Consider the following 18,843-nt stretch of genomic DNA (forward strand, 5'->3'; position numbering starts at 1 on the left):
CCCTCATGATTTTCCTATGAGTTTTTATAATGGGGTTTTTCAATTTATATTTCAAATTAAAGCAATCTGCCCTGTTTCAGTACAATGTCATTAGGCATTCATATGTAAAGTGTGTGTTCTAGATACCATAAATTTTCAGACATTTTCCTAGACATTGAGAAATACCAAATTCAAATATTAACAGCATTTGCAATGTAACTTTTACGTATGAACAGCTTTAGAGACATACATGTTTGCAAATCATTGTTATAAATTCTTATGTTGCTAACCATAACATATCAAACAAATTTTTGACATTCACCATGTGGACTTCTTTGTATAAACGGTCAGATTTTTTATTTATTTTTTTGCCTCTGTTGAAGCACAAAAGAAGCTCTTTTGTGCTTCAACGGAGGCAAAAAAAAGCATGGATCAAGTCAACTTTTATTTATATAGTTCTTTTCACAAACCATGTTGTGAGTCTTATTTGTGCAACAAACTTGCAGAGTGTGCTGTCTTTAAACCATGAAGGGCGTACCAAATGTGATGCATTTTTTTCTAGCAGATTCTTGCACCCCACTTTACCTACAGTGCAGTCACATTCACACCTGCTGAGTAAAAGAAAGATAAAGAAATAGCATAGAGAGTGGAAGAAAGAGAGTGTCGTGGAAGAGACAGTGAGTGACCGTTGTAAGTGGATGTAACAACCTGCTTCTGTGAGAGAAATAAAAGCTCTAGTGTGGGTTGGAACGGCTCTTCTCCACTGAAGGGGAAATAACCCCTGCCTTCTCTGCTCATGTAATATTAAATATCTCTCCTTCCACTTCTCTCTCTTCCCCTCCTCTTTCTTGTAGGGCATGTAGAAAGGGCAGCATTTGTACTCCCTGTCTTTAATATCGGCGCTCTCTCCGGTTCCCTTACTCTCTCCATCGCTCTCTCGCTCTCTTTCCCTGAGTGTGCGAGAGGAGTTCGGGTAGCAGCTACGTCAGCCGTCAGTGAGCAGCTGAGGAGAGCTGTGGAACTCACATGTGTGTGTGTTTCTCTCTCATCTTTCTCTCATAGTCTCCAGCTCATGCCTCTACTCTCTCTGGAGTCTACGGCTGTGGCACATCCTGGGGCACTGACACGGAGAACGAAGCACCTCCTCTTACCATCTGCACTCTGCTCCTCAAACAGCAGCAGACCACAGCACAAACCAAGGAGAAAAGAAGGAGAGAGTGGAAGCAAAGGATGGAAGAGAAGAAGAGAGAGATGGGAATCTGAAGGAAAAGTGCGGAGGTAGGAGAGACTCATGGACAGAGTAGAAAAAGTAAGTGAAGTAATAGTATTGGAAGAATGAAACAGAGATGAAGTGAGGAACGTAGAGCTGATAAAGTTGAAACTGAAAAGAGAAATATTTGTTGTAAATAGGAACGTAGCTGGGTCCGGGAAAGAAAAACAACCTAAGAGAGAAGATTTAGGAAAAAAAATGTTCAAACAGCTACAGCGTGGTTGAATATAGCTGGTGAAACGAAAAGAGCAAAGGCTCAGGGAGAGATCAGCAGGAGGGATCAGAGTCATTTGCAAAGGACAGCCCTGGCCAACCACATGCCCATCGAATTTGTTTGTAAAATCAAGTTTGCTGAGGGTGACGAAGCCAAGGGGGCCTCGACAGAAGGAGGCGGAACCGTTATGCTAGATGAAGGCCTTCGGCGGCAAAAGGGAGGCATGGCTGACCTGGCGTCCTTTGCAAGCGCCTCTTCGCTACACGGTCTGGCTCGGGTGTTGGGGACCTCAGGGCGCTTGGGGTTCAGACAGACCCTCTGGGGACTGGCACTATTGGCCTCGCTTGGTCTCTTCCTGTACCAGGCGACACGGAGCACGGCTACTTATCTAGAGCGACCCCACCTCGCAGCTATGAGGGAAGAAACCCGCCGTGAGCTCACCTTCCCGGCCATCACGCTCTGCAACGTCAACCGATTCCGCTTCTCAGCCCTTACTGACGCGGACATTTATCACTTGGCTAACCTCACCGGCTTGCCGCCCAAGAGCCGTAAAGGACACCGGCCAAGTGAGCTCCAGTACCCACCCCCTGACATGCTAGACATTTTCCAGAGGACTGGCCACCAGCTGGAAGACATGCTGAAGAGTTGCAACTTCAGCGGGCAGAACTGCTCGAGCGAAGACTTCAGCGTGGTGAGTAGCACAGGCTATGACTGGCTACCAGGATTGCTTGTTTGTCTTGAAAATCTTCTCTTTGCATGCATCTCTTTGTTTTGCCTCCTTTAGTCTTTTCTCTATAAGAGACAGCTAACTGCTAAACGATTTGTTTGGAAAGAGGAAATTAAACCCCATCCATCTGTGTCTAACCTCCATGCTGGGGCAACAGAGAGTAGAGCGATGCAGTTATTTGCCCTCTCAATTCAAGATCTGCCACATTTCTCTCTCCCCGCTTTCTACATCCTTTTCTTTTCCTGTTACATCATAGTCTGTCCCATCTGATGCCGAGTCTTATTTTGGCCAGAGAATGGATGAAAAATTCAGGAGAGGGACAAGCGACATGATTCCTGCATTAGCCCAATCAGCCTTGAGGAGACATGCGCTCAACTCTCCAAAGAAAGTTCCTTCCCTTACTTTGACATTTTTTGCTTGTCAAGATGGTGCAATTCTCTTTAGTTTTGCTGTTGTTGTTGTAATTCAGTCAGTAATTTCCTTTTAGGGCTCTTGCTATCAGTCTAAACAGGATTAGATACTTGAGATATCTGTGATATAGATCATGAGACTTCTGTCAAGGATATCAGCTCTCTCTAGAGTTCGAGCCCTCCTCATATAACTAATTTACTCCTTTTCTTTTCTCTGCTACCTCCTTCACTCTGTTTAGTCTTGGTTTCTTATGCAGAATTTTGAAATATAATCAATGTTTAGGCAGGTGATTTACTTTATTGTCCTGTTCACAAATTTGTTTGCCAGTATAAATTTTCATTGTGCCCCATGACCCGGGAGTTACCATAATTTCTGGTTTCTCTTTTCATATGGATATGCGCATCCAAATTGCTGCAGTTTTGTGCATATTGCTGACAATCTGTTTTTCAGTGATTGACATCGTAACCTGTGCTTATTAAAGTATTTTCCCATGTGTACTTAGAGAGCTATATCCTATTCTACAGATCTACAGTATTTTAAATAAGCTTGCATTTAGCAAAATCTTTGGAAGTAGTTTAACCTTAAAGTGTATTTTAATTGTTATATTATTTTAGAGATTGTTTTATTTTTGTATATTTGCATTATTATTTAGTTTTACCCCATTATAATGGAAAAAATATTTTTTGCTTGACAATTAGTGTCTCTCTGTTTGTATTTCTTTGGCTTGATTTACTCATTTAGATACATCAGAACAAATGCAATGGTCACCAGACTTATTTGCACATTGGGATTTAACCCCTTTATTATGTTGCAGTTGCTAAAACTGCTGCCAGTTGCTGTGTTATCGAATTACCAAAGCCAATTTTTATTCACATTTGTTGCTTGTTGTATGTTTGTTCTGTTGACATTCTATTTAGTTTAGCGTTTCATGCTCGTTCATCTTAGAAGTCACTAGCAGCTGTGATCTCTCTCTGATGTCTTCAGATCTTGATCCGTCCTTATTAGGCTCCTTTGTTGCTCAGTCATGATTTCCTGTTTTGTCAACAGTTCATGTAGTAGTGCCAAAACACATTTAATACAGTACCTGTGAGGTTAGCACATCATAGTTTTGACATAAAGCCCTTGTTATGTTCTGACATTGCAGCAGGATGTTCTAGTCATAAAGTCTGCAGAATTTGAGGTTGCTTGATGCAGTAATGCATCTGGAGACATCTCGTTGCACAGATATGAAATAGTGCTGCTATACTATTTGTTATTTAAAAATTAGGTCATAACTACATTCTGTCAAAATGAATGTCTGTAAATTAGGGCTTTAAAATGGAAGAAAGTTCCATGTGAGAAAGACTGAACATAAAAATCTTCTGCGTCGTCAATACAATCATTTGCTTAGATTGTTGCGCCATTACTGGCATGAGTTATAACAGCCTATCTATTTTAAAATCTACCTGCCTGTCATGTAAAAGAAAGGAACAATGATTGATGGTTTTGGTATACAGTATTGGATCAGCCTTTTCCTGTCAAATCGAAAAGTTATTGTCGAGAATAATGCTTTTGTCCGTTGAAAAGTCTGTTCTGTGTTACTGTAAACCACAGTCACATCTTGCACTAACCAGAAGTGCCAGATGTAAGCCAGTTTTGGCATAAACTATTGTTATCTGGGTAGTTTTTGTATCTGTTTATTTACTGGATGATCTAGTGCTGAATAAATGTGCCTTCATTTTTTTTTTTCAACCATCTAAGCTTTTTGGATCAATATTCAGTAGAGATGTGAAATAGACTTCTTTCTACAAGCCAAATGCTCTGTAATTTACACGTTGATCTATCTGTTCTCCTGTCTTCAGAGATCGTAATGGCCCTTTTTATGGCTCTTACACAAAAATTGCGCCTGTCTAGTTGTCCATCTCTTAGAATGAACCTATTAAAGTGCCTTTAAAATCATTATAATTTTTTCAGTTCCAAAAATAGACTGCTGTAAAGGCTTAAGGGTGACAAACTGTGCATGAACTCTTTGTCGACACCCTCGCTGACCAAAAAAGAATGTATGTAATCCAACCTTATGCAGTCCACCTGGCACTTCTAAAGAATGACCATCATGTTATTTAGAATCAATGAACATTAAAATTTCAAGTGCATTAAATAATAATAATAACAATAGGGATAATAATAATGCCTTATTTTATCCCTTTGAGTAAAAATGCATCTTAAATATGTATTTATTTACATATTTATGCACTGTAAAAAGTGATAAGTTGACTTAACTTAATCACTCCAAAAAGTGATAAGTTGACTTAACTTAAAAAAATTGAGGAAACCCCTTGCCTTAAAATTATCAAGTAAATAATAAAAAAAATACATTAAGTGAATTGTCAAGTTCACTTAACTTTATTTTTTAAAATGATTATTTACTTAAATTTTTTTAAGGCAACGGGTTTCCTCAATTTTTTAAGTTAAGTCAACTTATCATTTTTTACAGTGTAGGAAACCCGTTGCCTTAAAATTATTAAGTAAAAAATAAGTTAAAAAAATAAGTTAAGTGAATTGTACTGTATTAAACGGGTTTCCTAAATTTTTTTAAGTTAAGTCAACTTATCACTTTTTACAGTGTGTAAATGTATGTCTTAAATATTCCAAAACAAACAACCAGATATCTATAGTACACCTCTTGTGACACTAATGCTCCTACCCTTACAAAACATATAAGAATATTCTGGAATAGCTATATTAAATAATACATTTACATACAGGAAACTATAGTGCTTATATTATTCAGTGTACTGCAATATTTGCATGGACCATGTATGTAAATACATCACAGTGAAGACAATCCTGCACTATATTTTTCCTCACTTTAATGAAGCTCTCGATTATTTAATTTCTCTTTCACGAGTTAACACACGTTTAGATACGTACTGTAAAAAGTGATTGACAATTCACTCAACTTATTTTTTTAAAATGACTAAGTAAATAAGGCAACGGGTTTCCTACACTGCAAAAAAGTGATAAGTTGACATAACTTAAAAAAATTGAGGAAACCCGTTGCCTTAAAATTTTTTTAAGTAAATAATCCTTTAAAAAAATAAGTTAAGTAAACCTGACAATTCACTTCACTTAATTTTTTTAATTATTATTTACTTGATAATTTTAAGGCAACGGGTTTCCTCAATTTTTTTTAAGTTAAGTCAACTTATCACTTTTTGGAGTGATTAAGTTAAGTCAACTTATCACTTTTTACAGTGTATAAACGTACTCATATTTCAATTTATTGTTTACATAATTACACATTTCATATATGGAAATATATGTGATGTAGCCTATTAAAATGTGTCTATACTGAAAAGAAATATTAAGGTATATTTCAGTTTTTTTTTGGACAATTGGATGGATTTTATATATATATATATTTTACACACACACACACACACACACACACACACACACACACACACACACACACACACACACACACACACACACACACATCACATATACATTTCCCTCATAGTTGTTTATGTTGCACGTACATTTATGTAAATACATATAGTACATATATCAAATATATTTATATACGAACAGTACTAGATTTTATTACATTACCGAATACAAAATTACATACATTACAATGTATAGAAGAAAATATATTGTTTTTATTTTCAGTATATAAAAACTGGCAGTTCTTTATGTATTACTCAATGCATTGTAACATGTTAACACAATATATTATTCTGAATATTTTCAATATACATTAAATACTTTAATACATGAATGCCAATATATAAGGACATTTCTTAGCATAAGGGTGAAATATTCTTGTTACAAAATTTTCCCATACAGATACAGATCTAATTTTCATACACTCAACAATAATTAGATGCTTTATAATGATATGATATTATTCATCCAATAGCCAAAATGCATTATATGTAAACCAGTTTGCTTATACAGTGCCACTCAGAAAACACTTCCAATTTGCATTTCCATTCGATTTCCATTCAAATCAGACCGGTTGAAATTTTTTAAGCAGCCAGTGGTTCAGGTGCAAAGGTTGCAACATCCCGGTTGTCAGAGATAAATGTAATTACTATTTTTGGCATGCAAGAAAGTCAGCAGTAATCATTTCTATAAAATAATGACCACACAACGACCTTGGGGGAACAAGAATAAACAAGCCCACTGGAGGTCAATGGATCAGTTCTCCCTTTTCCCTCCATCCTTTAGCTCGGTAATGATTTTGCATGCTTGATTTTCCACAATAGAGTGGCATAGATTAGTGAAACTCACATGAAACATTCATCAGAGCTCCCAGCCACTGAGATGGCAATGGATGGCTCCTTCCTGCCACTCACTGGATTTAGCTGATCACTCACACATACTCGCCACTGAAACACTTATGCTGAACATAAATTTAAAGCAAGATTCTCTTGCATTAAACAAAAATCTCATTCCATGCATGAACATAAACATTTTTTTTTGTTCGCACAAAAACAAATAACTTACAGATCTCAGATGTGATATACCATAAACAGTTACTGCACTTCACACATTCTTTCCTCTCTTCTCTGTCTTTCTCCATTAATCTATGTTTCCACTTAAATATATGACTTTATCTCTAATGTAGTTTTAAGAAAAAAAAGAAAGAAAAGAAAACAACAAAATCTCCCAGCAGCAGATATGTCAGCTGTAGTCTCAGACTGCAGATGACTAATGTGTGCGCAGTGGGTGATGTTAACAAACTCTTTGGCTTTCACAGAGCTTTTACAGTTCAGTTAGTTCAAACATGAGACATCAAACTGAGATAATGTTTCATTTCCTTAATTTTCCCATCCAAGAAACAGATTTTACTTAAATTCATTTGTTTTATTTCTCATCTCAGAAACAGGTTTTCACATGGAGAAGTAATTGAGGGCTTCTGGTCTAAGTCCAGGGAATGTTAATAATTTCTTCCCATTAACGTCAAGAAAGGGAACTGTGTTGGACTGCTAGTTTTCTCTGACTTTAATGCTCTGCTGTTTTTTTTTTTTTTTTTTGGCAGAGGAGGTTTATAAAAATGTTCTGTGATGCTTTGATTGTTGAATAGTTATGAGTTTCACATAGCAAGGTTGCAAAACACTCTGTTTCGTTTTAGCAAAATAATAGATAATCTTGATTTTTTTTTTTTAACACAACAAATGCCATTTGAGATAATTTTGAATTATTGACATAGGACTTTATTGCACTAGGCTGGAGGGAGTCTGTGGCTCCTGGCAGGTTCAACCATACCATATTGGTCTTGGGTGAGGAGAGAGATGAAAGGCAGCACCTGGTCCTCCAGGTTGGGGGTTGTGCGTGGCGCTAACAACACCACCACGTAAAAAACCTATTGTTACAGAAACTACAATGAGCAATCCTACCGACATCAGGCCCGTAGTAGACCCTGACCACCCAAACTCTTTGGATGGCAGTATGACCACCTCTGATGAAATCCGAAAGGAAGTCAGGAGTACGAAAGAGGGCCTACTAGGTCCTAAAACCAAGATCCGCATTGGAGCATGGAACGTCCGAACCATGTATGCGACTACCAAGACAGCACAAGTCCTCAGTGAGATGAAAAGGTATCACCTGGACATCCTGGGGATAAGTGAGAGTCACTGGACCAGCTCCGGTTGTCAAGTCCTATATGATGGGTCTGTCATCCTCCATTCTGGACACGAGAACACCCATACACATGGTGTAGCCATCTTAATCTCCAAAGAGAAGGCAAAAACCTTGCTGGAGTGGGAACCAGTAAGTGAAAGGCTGATCCGAGTATGCCTCAACTCAAAGTTTTGTAAACTCACCATCTTACAGTGCTATGCACCAACCAACGAGGCTGAGGAGGAGGTCAAAGAAGACTGGTCTGAACAACTGCAAATGACGGTTTCAAAGGTACCCCAACGCGACATTTTTCTCCTAACTGGTGACATGAATGCCAAAGTGGGAACTGACAATTCCAACAACTAGAGGGCAATGGGCAGATATGGATGTGGTGAAAGAAACAACAATGGTGAACACCTTGTTGATTTCTGCACGAACAACAACCTGGTCATCGGAGGTACCATCTTCCCACACAAGAACATCCACAAGCTCACATGGCAGTCATCTGATGGTAGGACCATCAACCAAATCGACCATATCATCATTAATGGTAAATGGCGCAGGTCACTGCAAGATGTTAGAGCTTACCGGGGAGCAGATGCCTATAGCGACCACTACCTAATTGCTGCCACCATTAAACTCACGTTGAAGAGGTCATTCCCACAAGGCCATTGGCAGAAGAAACTGGACATTGCAAAACTCCAGTATCCAAAGGAAAACAAGGAATTTCTTTTGGAACTTAGAAACCGTTTCAGCATGACAGAGACCTCCTCTGAAATGGAAGAAGAACCCACCATAAATAGCAAATGGAATGCTATCAAGAACTACTCTGAAACAGCACAAAAGATCCTGGGCTTTAAATCAGCTAGCACATGGCAGAAAGTTGAAGAGAGGAAGCAGCTGAAGGCTAAGATGCTGAACTCCAAGTCCCAACGACTCCTCGAGAAAACCAAAATGTCCTATAAAAACAAGGACAGAGAGGTGAAGAGGAGTGCTAGGAGAGACAAAAGGGTCTTTGTTGAACATCTGGCAAGTGAAGCCGAGAAAGCTGCAGCCATTGGAAAGCTGGGCATAGTGTACAAAATCACAAAGCGACTCTGCGGCAAATGTACAAACCAAACTACCCATGTTATGGATAAGAGTGGCAACATATGTACATCAGAGAGTGAACAAGCAGCCAGATGGGTTCAACACTTCCACAAAGTACTCAATCTCCCTGAGCCAGAACAATTAGCCAACATTACAACAACAAACGATATCCTGGAAATCAACACCAACCCCCCTGACTCTGTTGAGGCTAAAGTTGCAATCCAAACCCTGAAAAGCGGTAAGGCATGTGGCATTGATGCTATTTATGCTGAGATGCTCAAGGCCGACAATCTAACATCTACACGAGTGCTGATGGACCTATTCCAAGACATTTGGAACAGTGATACCATCCCTGAAGACTGGTCCAAAGGTCTTATTGTCAAAGTCCCTAAGAAAGGCAACATTAAGAACTGCGACAACTGGCGTGGAATCACCCTTCTATCTATTCCAAGCAAGGTGTTTTGCAGAGTCCTTCTTAATCAGATGGAGACAGCCATTGACACCGGGATTAGACAGGAGCAAGCAGGCTTCAGGAAGGGAAGAGGATACATGGACCAGATTTTTGCTCTGTGTAACATCATAGAGCAATGTTTGGAATGGAATACACCCCTTTACATCAGTTTCGTGGACTTCAGGAAGGCCTTCGACAGTGTCCACCGAAACACCCTCTGGAAGATACTGCACTCCTATGGAATACCATCAAAGATCATCTCAATCATAAAAACATTCTATGAACATTTTGAGTGTAGTGTCATCACGGGAAATTACCTCTCTGAGTGGTTTCCCATACAGTCCGGAGTGAGACAGGGGTGCATTATATCCCCTATCCTCTTCCTGGTCGCCATAGACTGGATTACAACCAACACCACAGCAGACAGACCCAGAGGCATCCAGTGGACTCTGTTCTCCCAGCTGGAAGATCTTGACTTCGCTAACGATCTTGCTCTCCTATCAACCAACCAGTACGACATGCAGGTAAAGACTGATAGGCTGAACAACTTTGCTACACAAGTTGTGCTCAGTGTCAATACTTCCAAAACACAAGTGATGTGTGTCAACTCTGTCCCCACAGCACCCATACTTGTTAATGATGAACCACTTGAGTTTGTGGAAGATTTAACCTATCTGGGCAGTCTTATCAGTAAGGACAGCGGGGCATCTAAAGATATTTAAACAAGACTTGGAAAAGCTCAGGGTGCCTTCTCCCAACTCTGGCCTATCTGGAGACCAAAACAATACAGCCTTAAAACGAAGATGCTCCTATATAACAGCAATGTAAAATCCATTCTGCTGTACGGTTCTGAGAGCTGGCGAGCTGTCAAAACGGACACGAAGAGGAAGAGTTCCATAATGGATGCCTCCGACAAATATGTTACATTATTTTTGAATGAATAACATAGGCTTTGACACAACTTTTGAACTAGCAACAGTAGATCCTGAAGAAAGTAGTTCCACACACATTTTTTGTTGTTGGAGGGGTTGTACCTTAAATAGAGATGTGCATCTCCATAACTAAGGTGATGCGATACGCATCTAGATGCGAGCAAACGATACGATACATTAAAGATATATACGAAACAGCTATGCGTTACAATTCAAATGCAGTGTGATCCAATTTCGATTAGATTAAATAATTCAGTCAGTGCAATTCAATGCAATACGATGCAATAGAAAAAAAATATGATGCTATGCAATTCAATATGTTACAAATAGTTCACATTTATTTGTTTGGTTCAACAGACAGCATAAATTAACTTAACTGCCTTCTGACTTCTAACGCCTCGGTTGTAATACGTCATATTCACATAGAAGCAGTGGTAATAAGAGAATGCACTTGAAAAATAGTTTAGAGATAAACCAATCTACATATAAAATATTGGTCACAAAAAATAATAAACAATAAAAGTATAGCACATCTTCTAATAATTATATATAAATAAATCGATTTTTACCAGTGCAAATATGTTAGAAATGATGCATCGCGATACAAATGCCAACTTGTATCAGATGCACAGTTTTTTAAATTGATGCATCACATAACTTTTATGCTGATGCACCAATGCGAATCGGTGAAACTTACCATGCCTAGTATATACTTGTCTGTTGAACTATTGACTATTGTAAAAGTTAACAGATAAAAAAAGTTTAAGTTAACAGATAAAAGTTAGTGTTACGTGTGTGTTCTTCCTTAGTTTCCTTTTTGCCCTTATTTGGTATTTCCTGTTCTAGTTTCCAGTCATTAGTTAATCATTCATTCTATTCACCTGTTTTGTGTTAATTATCTTCTTTACTCCTTTGTTCCTGTTCCTTTATAAGCACTCAGTTTGATTTGTATCTTCGTCCTGTCTACACGTTTAATAAAGGGAAAAGAGTGAGTTGATGCATCATCGTGCTCCTTATCTTTCCTTATCCTACCTACAACGAGGTTGGAAATAGCCTCCATAAACGTGCGGCCCAGAGAAGAGGATAATCTTTCCGGGGGATGCACTATCTTTCTCTTCCAGAATGGACGGTGTGTGGAGGAGTACGTGGAGGAATTCATAGCGACAAGCCACCAAGCCTTCTGCAACGATCTCACGCTTATGGAGGGTTTTAGTGTCGGGCTGGATGAAGAAATTCAGATGATGATGCCGTTAGGTGATCCCTGCTGGTGTTTGGCTCAATATCTGAATATCGCCCTATGGATTGCCGGATCCTCATATCTAGCAGGGGAAAGGAAAGATCCACCAGCTCCTGATCCCAGCCCATTGACCGCCCATCAATCCAGCCCGTCTCATTCAAGCCCTGAACCATCCGTGATTCCCTCATGCCTGCCACCGTCCGAGGTCACCACAGTTCAGCCGCCGTATGCGGCAAGGTTAGTGGCCCCACCGTTCGCGGGGAAATCAAGCCCGCCACCGTTCGCGGCCAACACAAGCTCGTCGGCCGAAAATATGGCAAGCCCGCCGTCCGAAAATATGGCAAGCCCGCCGTCCGAGAATATGGCAAGCCCGCCGTCCGAGAATATGGCAAGCCTGCCGTCCGAGTATATGGCAAGCCCGCCATCCGGGAATATGGCAAGCCCACCAGAGAAGCACAAGTGCCCTCCAGTGCCTGCTCCTCGCAAGTGCCCTCCAGTGCCTGCTCCTCGCAAGTGCCCTCCAGTGCCTGCTCCTCGCAAGTGCCCTCAAGTGCCTGCACCTCGCAAGTGCTCTCCTGCGTCTCCGCTGGTCCCGTCCAGCTCTCCTGTGTCTCCGCTGGTCCCGTCCAGCTCTCCTGTGTCTCCGCTGGTCCCGTCCAGCTCTCCTGTGTCTCCGCTGGTTCCGTCCAGCTCTCCTATGTCTCCGCTGGTTCCGTCCAGCTCCACGCTGCCCAAGAGTCTGCGCTGCCTGAGTGCCCCAAAGAATACGCTTCTCCAGAGCGCCCTCGAGTGCCCGCTCCTCCAGAGCGCCCCACAGAACCCACTCCTCCAGAGCACCCCACAGAGCCCGCTCCTCCTCAATGGCTCCCAGAGGGGAACTTCCCCAAGAAGTTTTTTTGGGGGTGCCATATAGTCACGGCCTGTGTGGCCAGGCCAAGGCCACAGAGCTCCCTGATCCGCCATGGCCGTCCAAGCTCCCTGATCCGCCATGGCCATCCAAGCTCCCTGATCCGCCATGGCCTCCGAGTCTCCAGTCCCGCCATGGCCTCCCGAGTCTCCTGTCCCGCCATGGCCCTCCGAGTCCCCGGATCCGCCATGGTCTCCCGAGTCCCTGGATCCGCCCTGTCCCCAGAGGCTTCCCCTGTGTCCCTGCCCTGCAAAAGCCTCCAGGGTGCCCACCAACCTGGTGTTACTATTACCGCGCGGGACGCGCCTTCCGGGAGGGGGGAGTACTTGTTACGTGTGTTCTTCCTTAGTTTCCTTTTTGCCCTTATTTGGTATTTCCTGTTCTAGTTTCCAGTCATTAGTTAATCATTCATTCTATTCACCTGTTTTGTGTTAATTATCTCGTTTACTCTTTTGTTCCTGTTCCTTTATAAGCACTCAGTTTGATTTGTATCTTCGACCTGTCACCTACACGTTTAATAAAGGGAAAAGAGTGAGTTGATGCATCGTCTTGTTCCTTATCTTTCCTTATCCTACCTACAACTACATATCCCGTAACAGTTAGCAGCAGCTACCCTCTTCTCATCTTCCTTGATCCTGCCCGACTATCAAGTGAATTAAATTCACGTTTATTTGTATAGTGCTTTGCAAAGCAGCTTTACAAGTTTCTACAATATATTTATGTTTGGTCATCTCAGATCATTTAAGGGTTGGATCCAGACTGAAACTTCTAGTTACAGAAAATTCCTAGTTACAGAAACAGAGAAACAAATAGAGACATAATTAGCACCGCTGCTGTTCCATCAAAGCAAAAATGATTTGTTCAACCCCAGCTAAAGAATAATAATGTGTGTTTGATCAGATATAACTGCAGTACAAGATTATAAGATGCATTATTGGCTCGAGCGGGACGGTTTGGTATGCAATTATGTCCATTTCCATTGTCAGAAGTTGTGAATGGTACCAAAATAGCGAACTGTACCGTACCACTTTTTTGGTATCCTTCCATTGGGGTACCTAGCACAGCAAAGGGTATCAAAAGGGTGGAGCTAAACTCACTGCAGAACATTGATTGGTTTACTAGAATCGTCACTTTTGTGTGATACAAGGGGATAAAGCTTCTCCTTCACTCGTTCCGCTCTACTGTGTTTGGCTAATTGCATCAGAGTGCGCAAACATAAAAAAATATAAAAGTGTATTTTAGCATTTTATATTTTCACACAGACAATAGACATTTCTCAATATGCGTCTGTTCTTGTGGACTTGTGAAACGTCATTGCCCAAAAGCCCACGTAATTTTCAAAATATTACTGTTATTGTCATGAAATGTAGTTTTAAGAGTTTTTCAGGCGAGAATGTAGTTGTTTAAAACTCAAATCTGCGGTTTATTTATGAATATATAGCGCCTATTTGAAAATTTGCTATGCTCGAGGCGATCATCGGGTGCTCAGTGCTCATATATCCGCCTCGAGCAGCCTTACGCTCGGCTAGTCCTTCCCACATTTGCCGCTGGCTCTGATGTCTCTGTAGTGATTAGACATGAGATACAAATCGTTTTGTGTATATTTAACAGGCATTCGTGGTTTCATGAATCTATTATTTGTTCCTGGTCATATCATTATCAGGAAGGCTATTCCAGAGTTTGGGAGCCAAATGTGAAAAAGCTATACCTCCTTTAGTAGACTTTGCTATCCTAGGTACTACCATAAGTCCAGAGTTTTGCGACCTTAAGCCCGGTACACACCAAGCCGATGGTCGGCAATCGGGCAGTTTTTGTTCGTCGGCCGACAAAGTTTTCTCAGTGTGTTCCGTGGCGTCGGCTGAAGTTGGTCCTCGTCTGCTTTTTTTCGGCCGATTCGACATGATGAATCGGCGTCGGAGCTCGTTGGTGAGTCGGGTCATCTGATCATTCTGATTGGCTGTTCAGCTGGTGAACCAGTGCACGAGAAAAGCTCAGAACGGAGCGCTACTTGGCCGTCGTGTGTCGAGCGTCGGCTTGGTGTGTCAAGGCAACTTTGGACCCAGACGCTACCGATGTGAGCCGACCCCGCAGTCTGCTCTCGTCCAAACTAGTTCGTCGGTGTTGGCTTGGTGTGTACCGGGGTTTAGGAAGAGGGTTGGATTGTAGCATGGTGGAAGACTAGCTAGGTATGCAGGAGCTAAACCATTTAGGGCCTTAACGGCAAGTAATAATTTTTGTAATTGATACGGAACTTAATAGGTAGCCAATGCAGAGACTGTAAAATTGGGGTAATATGATCATATTTTCTTGACCTGATAAGGACTCTAGCCGCTGCATTTTGGACTACCTGTATCTTGTTTATTGAAGATGCAGAACAACCAGCTAGCAGTGCATTACAATAGTCCAGTCTAGAGGTCATGAATGCATGAATTAGCTTTTCTGCATCAGAAACAGGTAACATGTTTCGTTGCTTGGCAATTTTTCTAAGATGGAAGAATGCTGTTTTGTAACATTGGAAATATGATTTTCAAAAGACAAGTTGCTGTCTAATATAAAACCCAGATTTTTGACTGTAGAGGAAGTAACAGTACATCCGTCTAGTTGCAAATTGTAATCCAAGAGATTCTGTATACTGTTTTTTAGTCCAATAAGTAATATCTCTGTCTTAACTGAATTTAATAGGAGAAAATTATTGGTCATTTTTAACACATTCTGTTAGCTTAGATAATTTAGAAGTTTCATCTGGTCTTGTTGATATATATAGTTGAGTATCATTAGCATAACAATGGAAACTAATCCCGTATTTTCTAATAATATACCAAGGGGCAACATATATATTGAAAATAGCAGCGGACCTAGGACAGATCCTTGTGGTACTCCATACTTTACTGGTGAAAATTGAGATGACACCCCATTTAAATAAACAAAGTGGTAGCGATCTGACAGGTAGGATGTAAACCATCTAAAAGCCTGCCCTTGAATACCCGTATAGTTTTGTAATCGATCTATGAGTATGTCATGATCTATAGTGTCGAACGCAGCACTAAGATCAAGTAAAACTAGCAATGAGATGAAGCCTTGGTCTGACGCAAGAAGCAAGTCATTTATAATTTTAACAAGTGCAGTTTCTGTGCTGTGATGGGGCCTGAAACCTGACTGAATATCTATGTTTTAGCTCTGAGAGAACTCAAACAATTAGTGTTTGAGCGTTTGTGTGTCACATCCATTTTATACAATTCGCATTGCACATCACAAGTGTAAACTGCTTGATGGTCACGTCTTTCATTGAACTAGTTTGTGCAGCTTTTAAAAAAAACAAAAAAAACTTTAAATCGTTGTTTGCTTTTGCAGCTACTAAAGTGTGAATGTGTTTGCACGCATGCAAAATTCTTGTTGTTTTCTGACTGCTAATGGGAGTTTTGTTTGCTGTTTGATGGAGGGAGTGAAGTACAAATGCCATAACAAACTTCTGTGACTGAATATGTTCTTGTATGTCTTAGTATGTAGGGCATTTTAGGCTTTTTTATAATAAAATAGTCTTCAGTTACACATTAATAAATCAATGTGTTTATTGTACCTTTGTGTTTCAATTTGCAACAGACTTTGTGTTTAAAAGGAGCACAGAATAACTCATGAAATATTATACATTGTATTTGATAGAAAAACACAAATGTGTTCAGGGTACAGTGCATGTGTGCATAATTTAAGACAGAAAGTGAGCTGAAACAGCAAGCTTTCAGGTGCTTATTTCCCAGTTATTCACTTGGATGACACTTGGTGTGGTGAGTAATCTACACATTGTTTATGCACACTGAGCACTCTATACTTCAGTTCTCATAGCCAGAATCAAGCTATGTAGAATCAAATCAGTGATGTGGTATAGATGACTGGTGTTTTCACTCATCGTGACTCTGATTGGCTCAGCGGGATCTGTGATAGCATTGGTGACTAGGTAAGTCCCTGAGACAAGCTTATTGCATTACTGAGTTATTTTTGCATTACACCTGTGAGGGAGACACTGATCTCACCTGGTTTTCAGACCCACTTCTTACTCTCTAGAGCAATGTGACATACAGGTCCTTTTCAAAAAATTAGCATATTGTGATAAAGTTCATTATTTTCTGTAATGTACTGATAAACATTAGACTTTCATATATTTTAGATTCATTACAACACAACTGAAGTAGTTCAAGCCTTTTATTGTTTTAATATTGATGATTTTGGCATACAGCTCATGAAAACCCAAAATTCCTATCTCAAAAAATTAGCATATCATGAAAAGGTTCTCTAAACGAGCTATTAACCTAATCATCTGAATCAACTAATTAACTCTAAACACCTGCAAAAGATTCCTGAGGCTTTTAAAAACTCCCAGCCTGGTTCATTACTCAAAACCGCAATCATGGGTAAGACTGCCGACCTGACTGCTGTCCAGAAGGCCATCATTGACACCCTCAAGCAAGAGGGTAAGACACAGAAAGAAATTTCTGAACGAATAGGCTGTTCTCAGAGTGCTGTATCAAGGCACCTCAGTGGGAAGTCTGTGGGAAGGAAAAAGTGTGGCAGAAAACGTAGCACAACGAGAAGAGGTGACCGGACCCTGAGGAAGATTGTGGAGAAGGACCGATTCCAGACCTTGGGGGACCTGCGGAAGCAGTGGACTGAGTCTGGAGTAGAAACATCCAGAGCCACCGTGTACAGGCGTGTGCAGGAAATGGGCTACAGGTGCCGCATTCCCCAGGTCAAGCCACTTTTGAACCAGAAACAGCGGCAGAAGCGCCTGACCTGGGCTACAGAGAAGCAGCACTGGACTGTTGCTCAGTGGTCCAAAGTACTTTTTTCGGATGAAAGCAAATTTTGCATGTCATTCGGAAATCAAGGTGCCAGAGTCTGGAGGAAGACTGGGGAGAGGGAAATGCCAAAATGCCTGAAGTCCAGTGTCAAGTACCCACAGTCAGTGATGCTGGTGTTGGTCCACTGTGTTTTATCAAGGGCAGGGTCAATGCAGCTAGCTATCAGGAGATTTTGGAGCACTTCATGCTTCCATCTGCTGAAAAGCTTTATGGAGATGAAGATTTCATTTTTCAGCACGACCTGGCACCTGCTCACAGTGCCAAAACCACTGGTAAATGGTTTACTGACCATGGTATTACTGTGCTCAATTGGCCTGCCAACTCTCCTGACCTGAACCCCATAGAGAATCTGTGGGATATTGTGAAGAGAAAGTTGAGAGACGCAAGACCCAACACTCTGGATGAGCTTAAGGCCGCTATCGAAGCATCCTGGGCCTCCATAACACCTCAGCAGTGCCACAGGCTGATTGCCTCCATGCCACGCCGCATTGAAGCAGTCATTTCTGCAAAAGGATTCCCGACCAAGTATTGAGTGCATAACTGAACATAATTATTTGAAGGTTGACTTTTTTTGTATTAAAAACACTTTTCTTTTATTGGTCGGATCAAATATGCTAATTTTTTGAGATAGGAATTTTGGGTTTTCATGAGCTGTATGCCAAAATCATCAATATTAAAACAATAAAAGGCTTGAACTACTTCAGTTGTGTTGTAATGAATCTAAAATATATGAAAGTCTAATGTTTATCAGTACATTACAGAAAATAATGAACTTTATCACAATATGCTAATTTTTTGAAAAGGACCTGTACATCTTAAAACCACATAGGTTTTGTGCACCCTTAAACCTTAATAAAAAAAAAAATACATCATTGAATAAATAATACATATTTTATAATAAATAAATAATAATATATTGATATATTTTATTTACTGGTGGCCAAAAGTTTGGAATAATTACGCTTTGTAAATGTTTTTTGAAAAAAGTCAGTTTGATCAAAAATACTGTAAAACAGCAATATTCTGAAACATTATTACAAATTAAAATAAGTGTTTTCTATTTGAATATATTTTAAAATGCAGTTTATTCCTGCGATGGCAAAGCTGATTTTTTGTTTATTTTTTAATTATCAGCCATTACTCTAGTCTTTAGTGTCCCATAA

General features: G+C 40.4%; 1 protein-coding gene across 1 annotated transcript in view; it reads left to right on the top strand.

The window, feature by feature from the left end:
- The first annotated feature begins 973 nt into the window (after positions 1–973).
- The window catches only part of LOC306845379 (acid-sensing ion channel 4-B), a 41,464-nt gene continuing 23,594 nt past the window's right edge, over positions 974–18,843 (top strand). The window contains exon 1 of the mRNA XM_079378148.1: positions 974–2,154. Within this exon, the coding sequence (XP_079234274.1) occupies positions 1,567–2,154 (588 nt within the window). The 5' untranslated portion in view covers positions 974–1,566. The remainder of the gene's footprint in view (positions 2,155–18,843) is intronic.

This window comes from Barbus barbus (assembly GCF_936440315.1).
Source record: "Barbus barbus genome assembly, chromosome: 25".
NCBI classification, from domain to species: domain Eukaryota; kingdom Metazoa; phylum Chordata; class Actinopteri; order Cypriniformes; family Cyprinidae; genus Barbus; species Barbus barbus.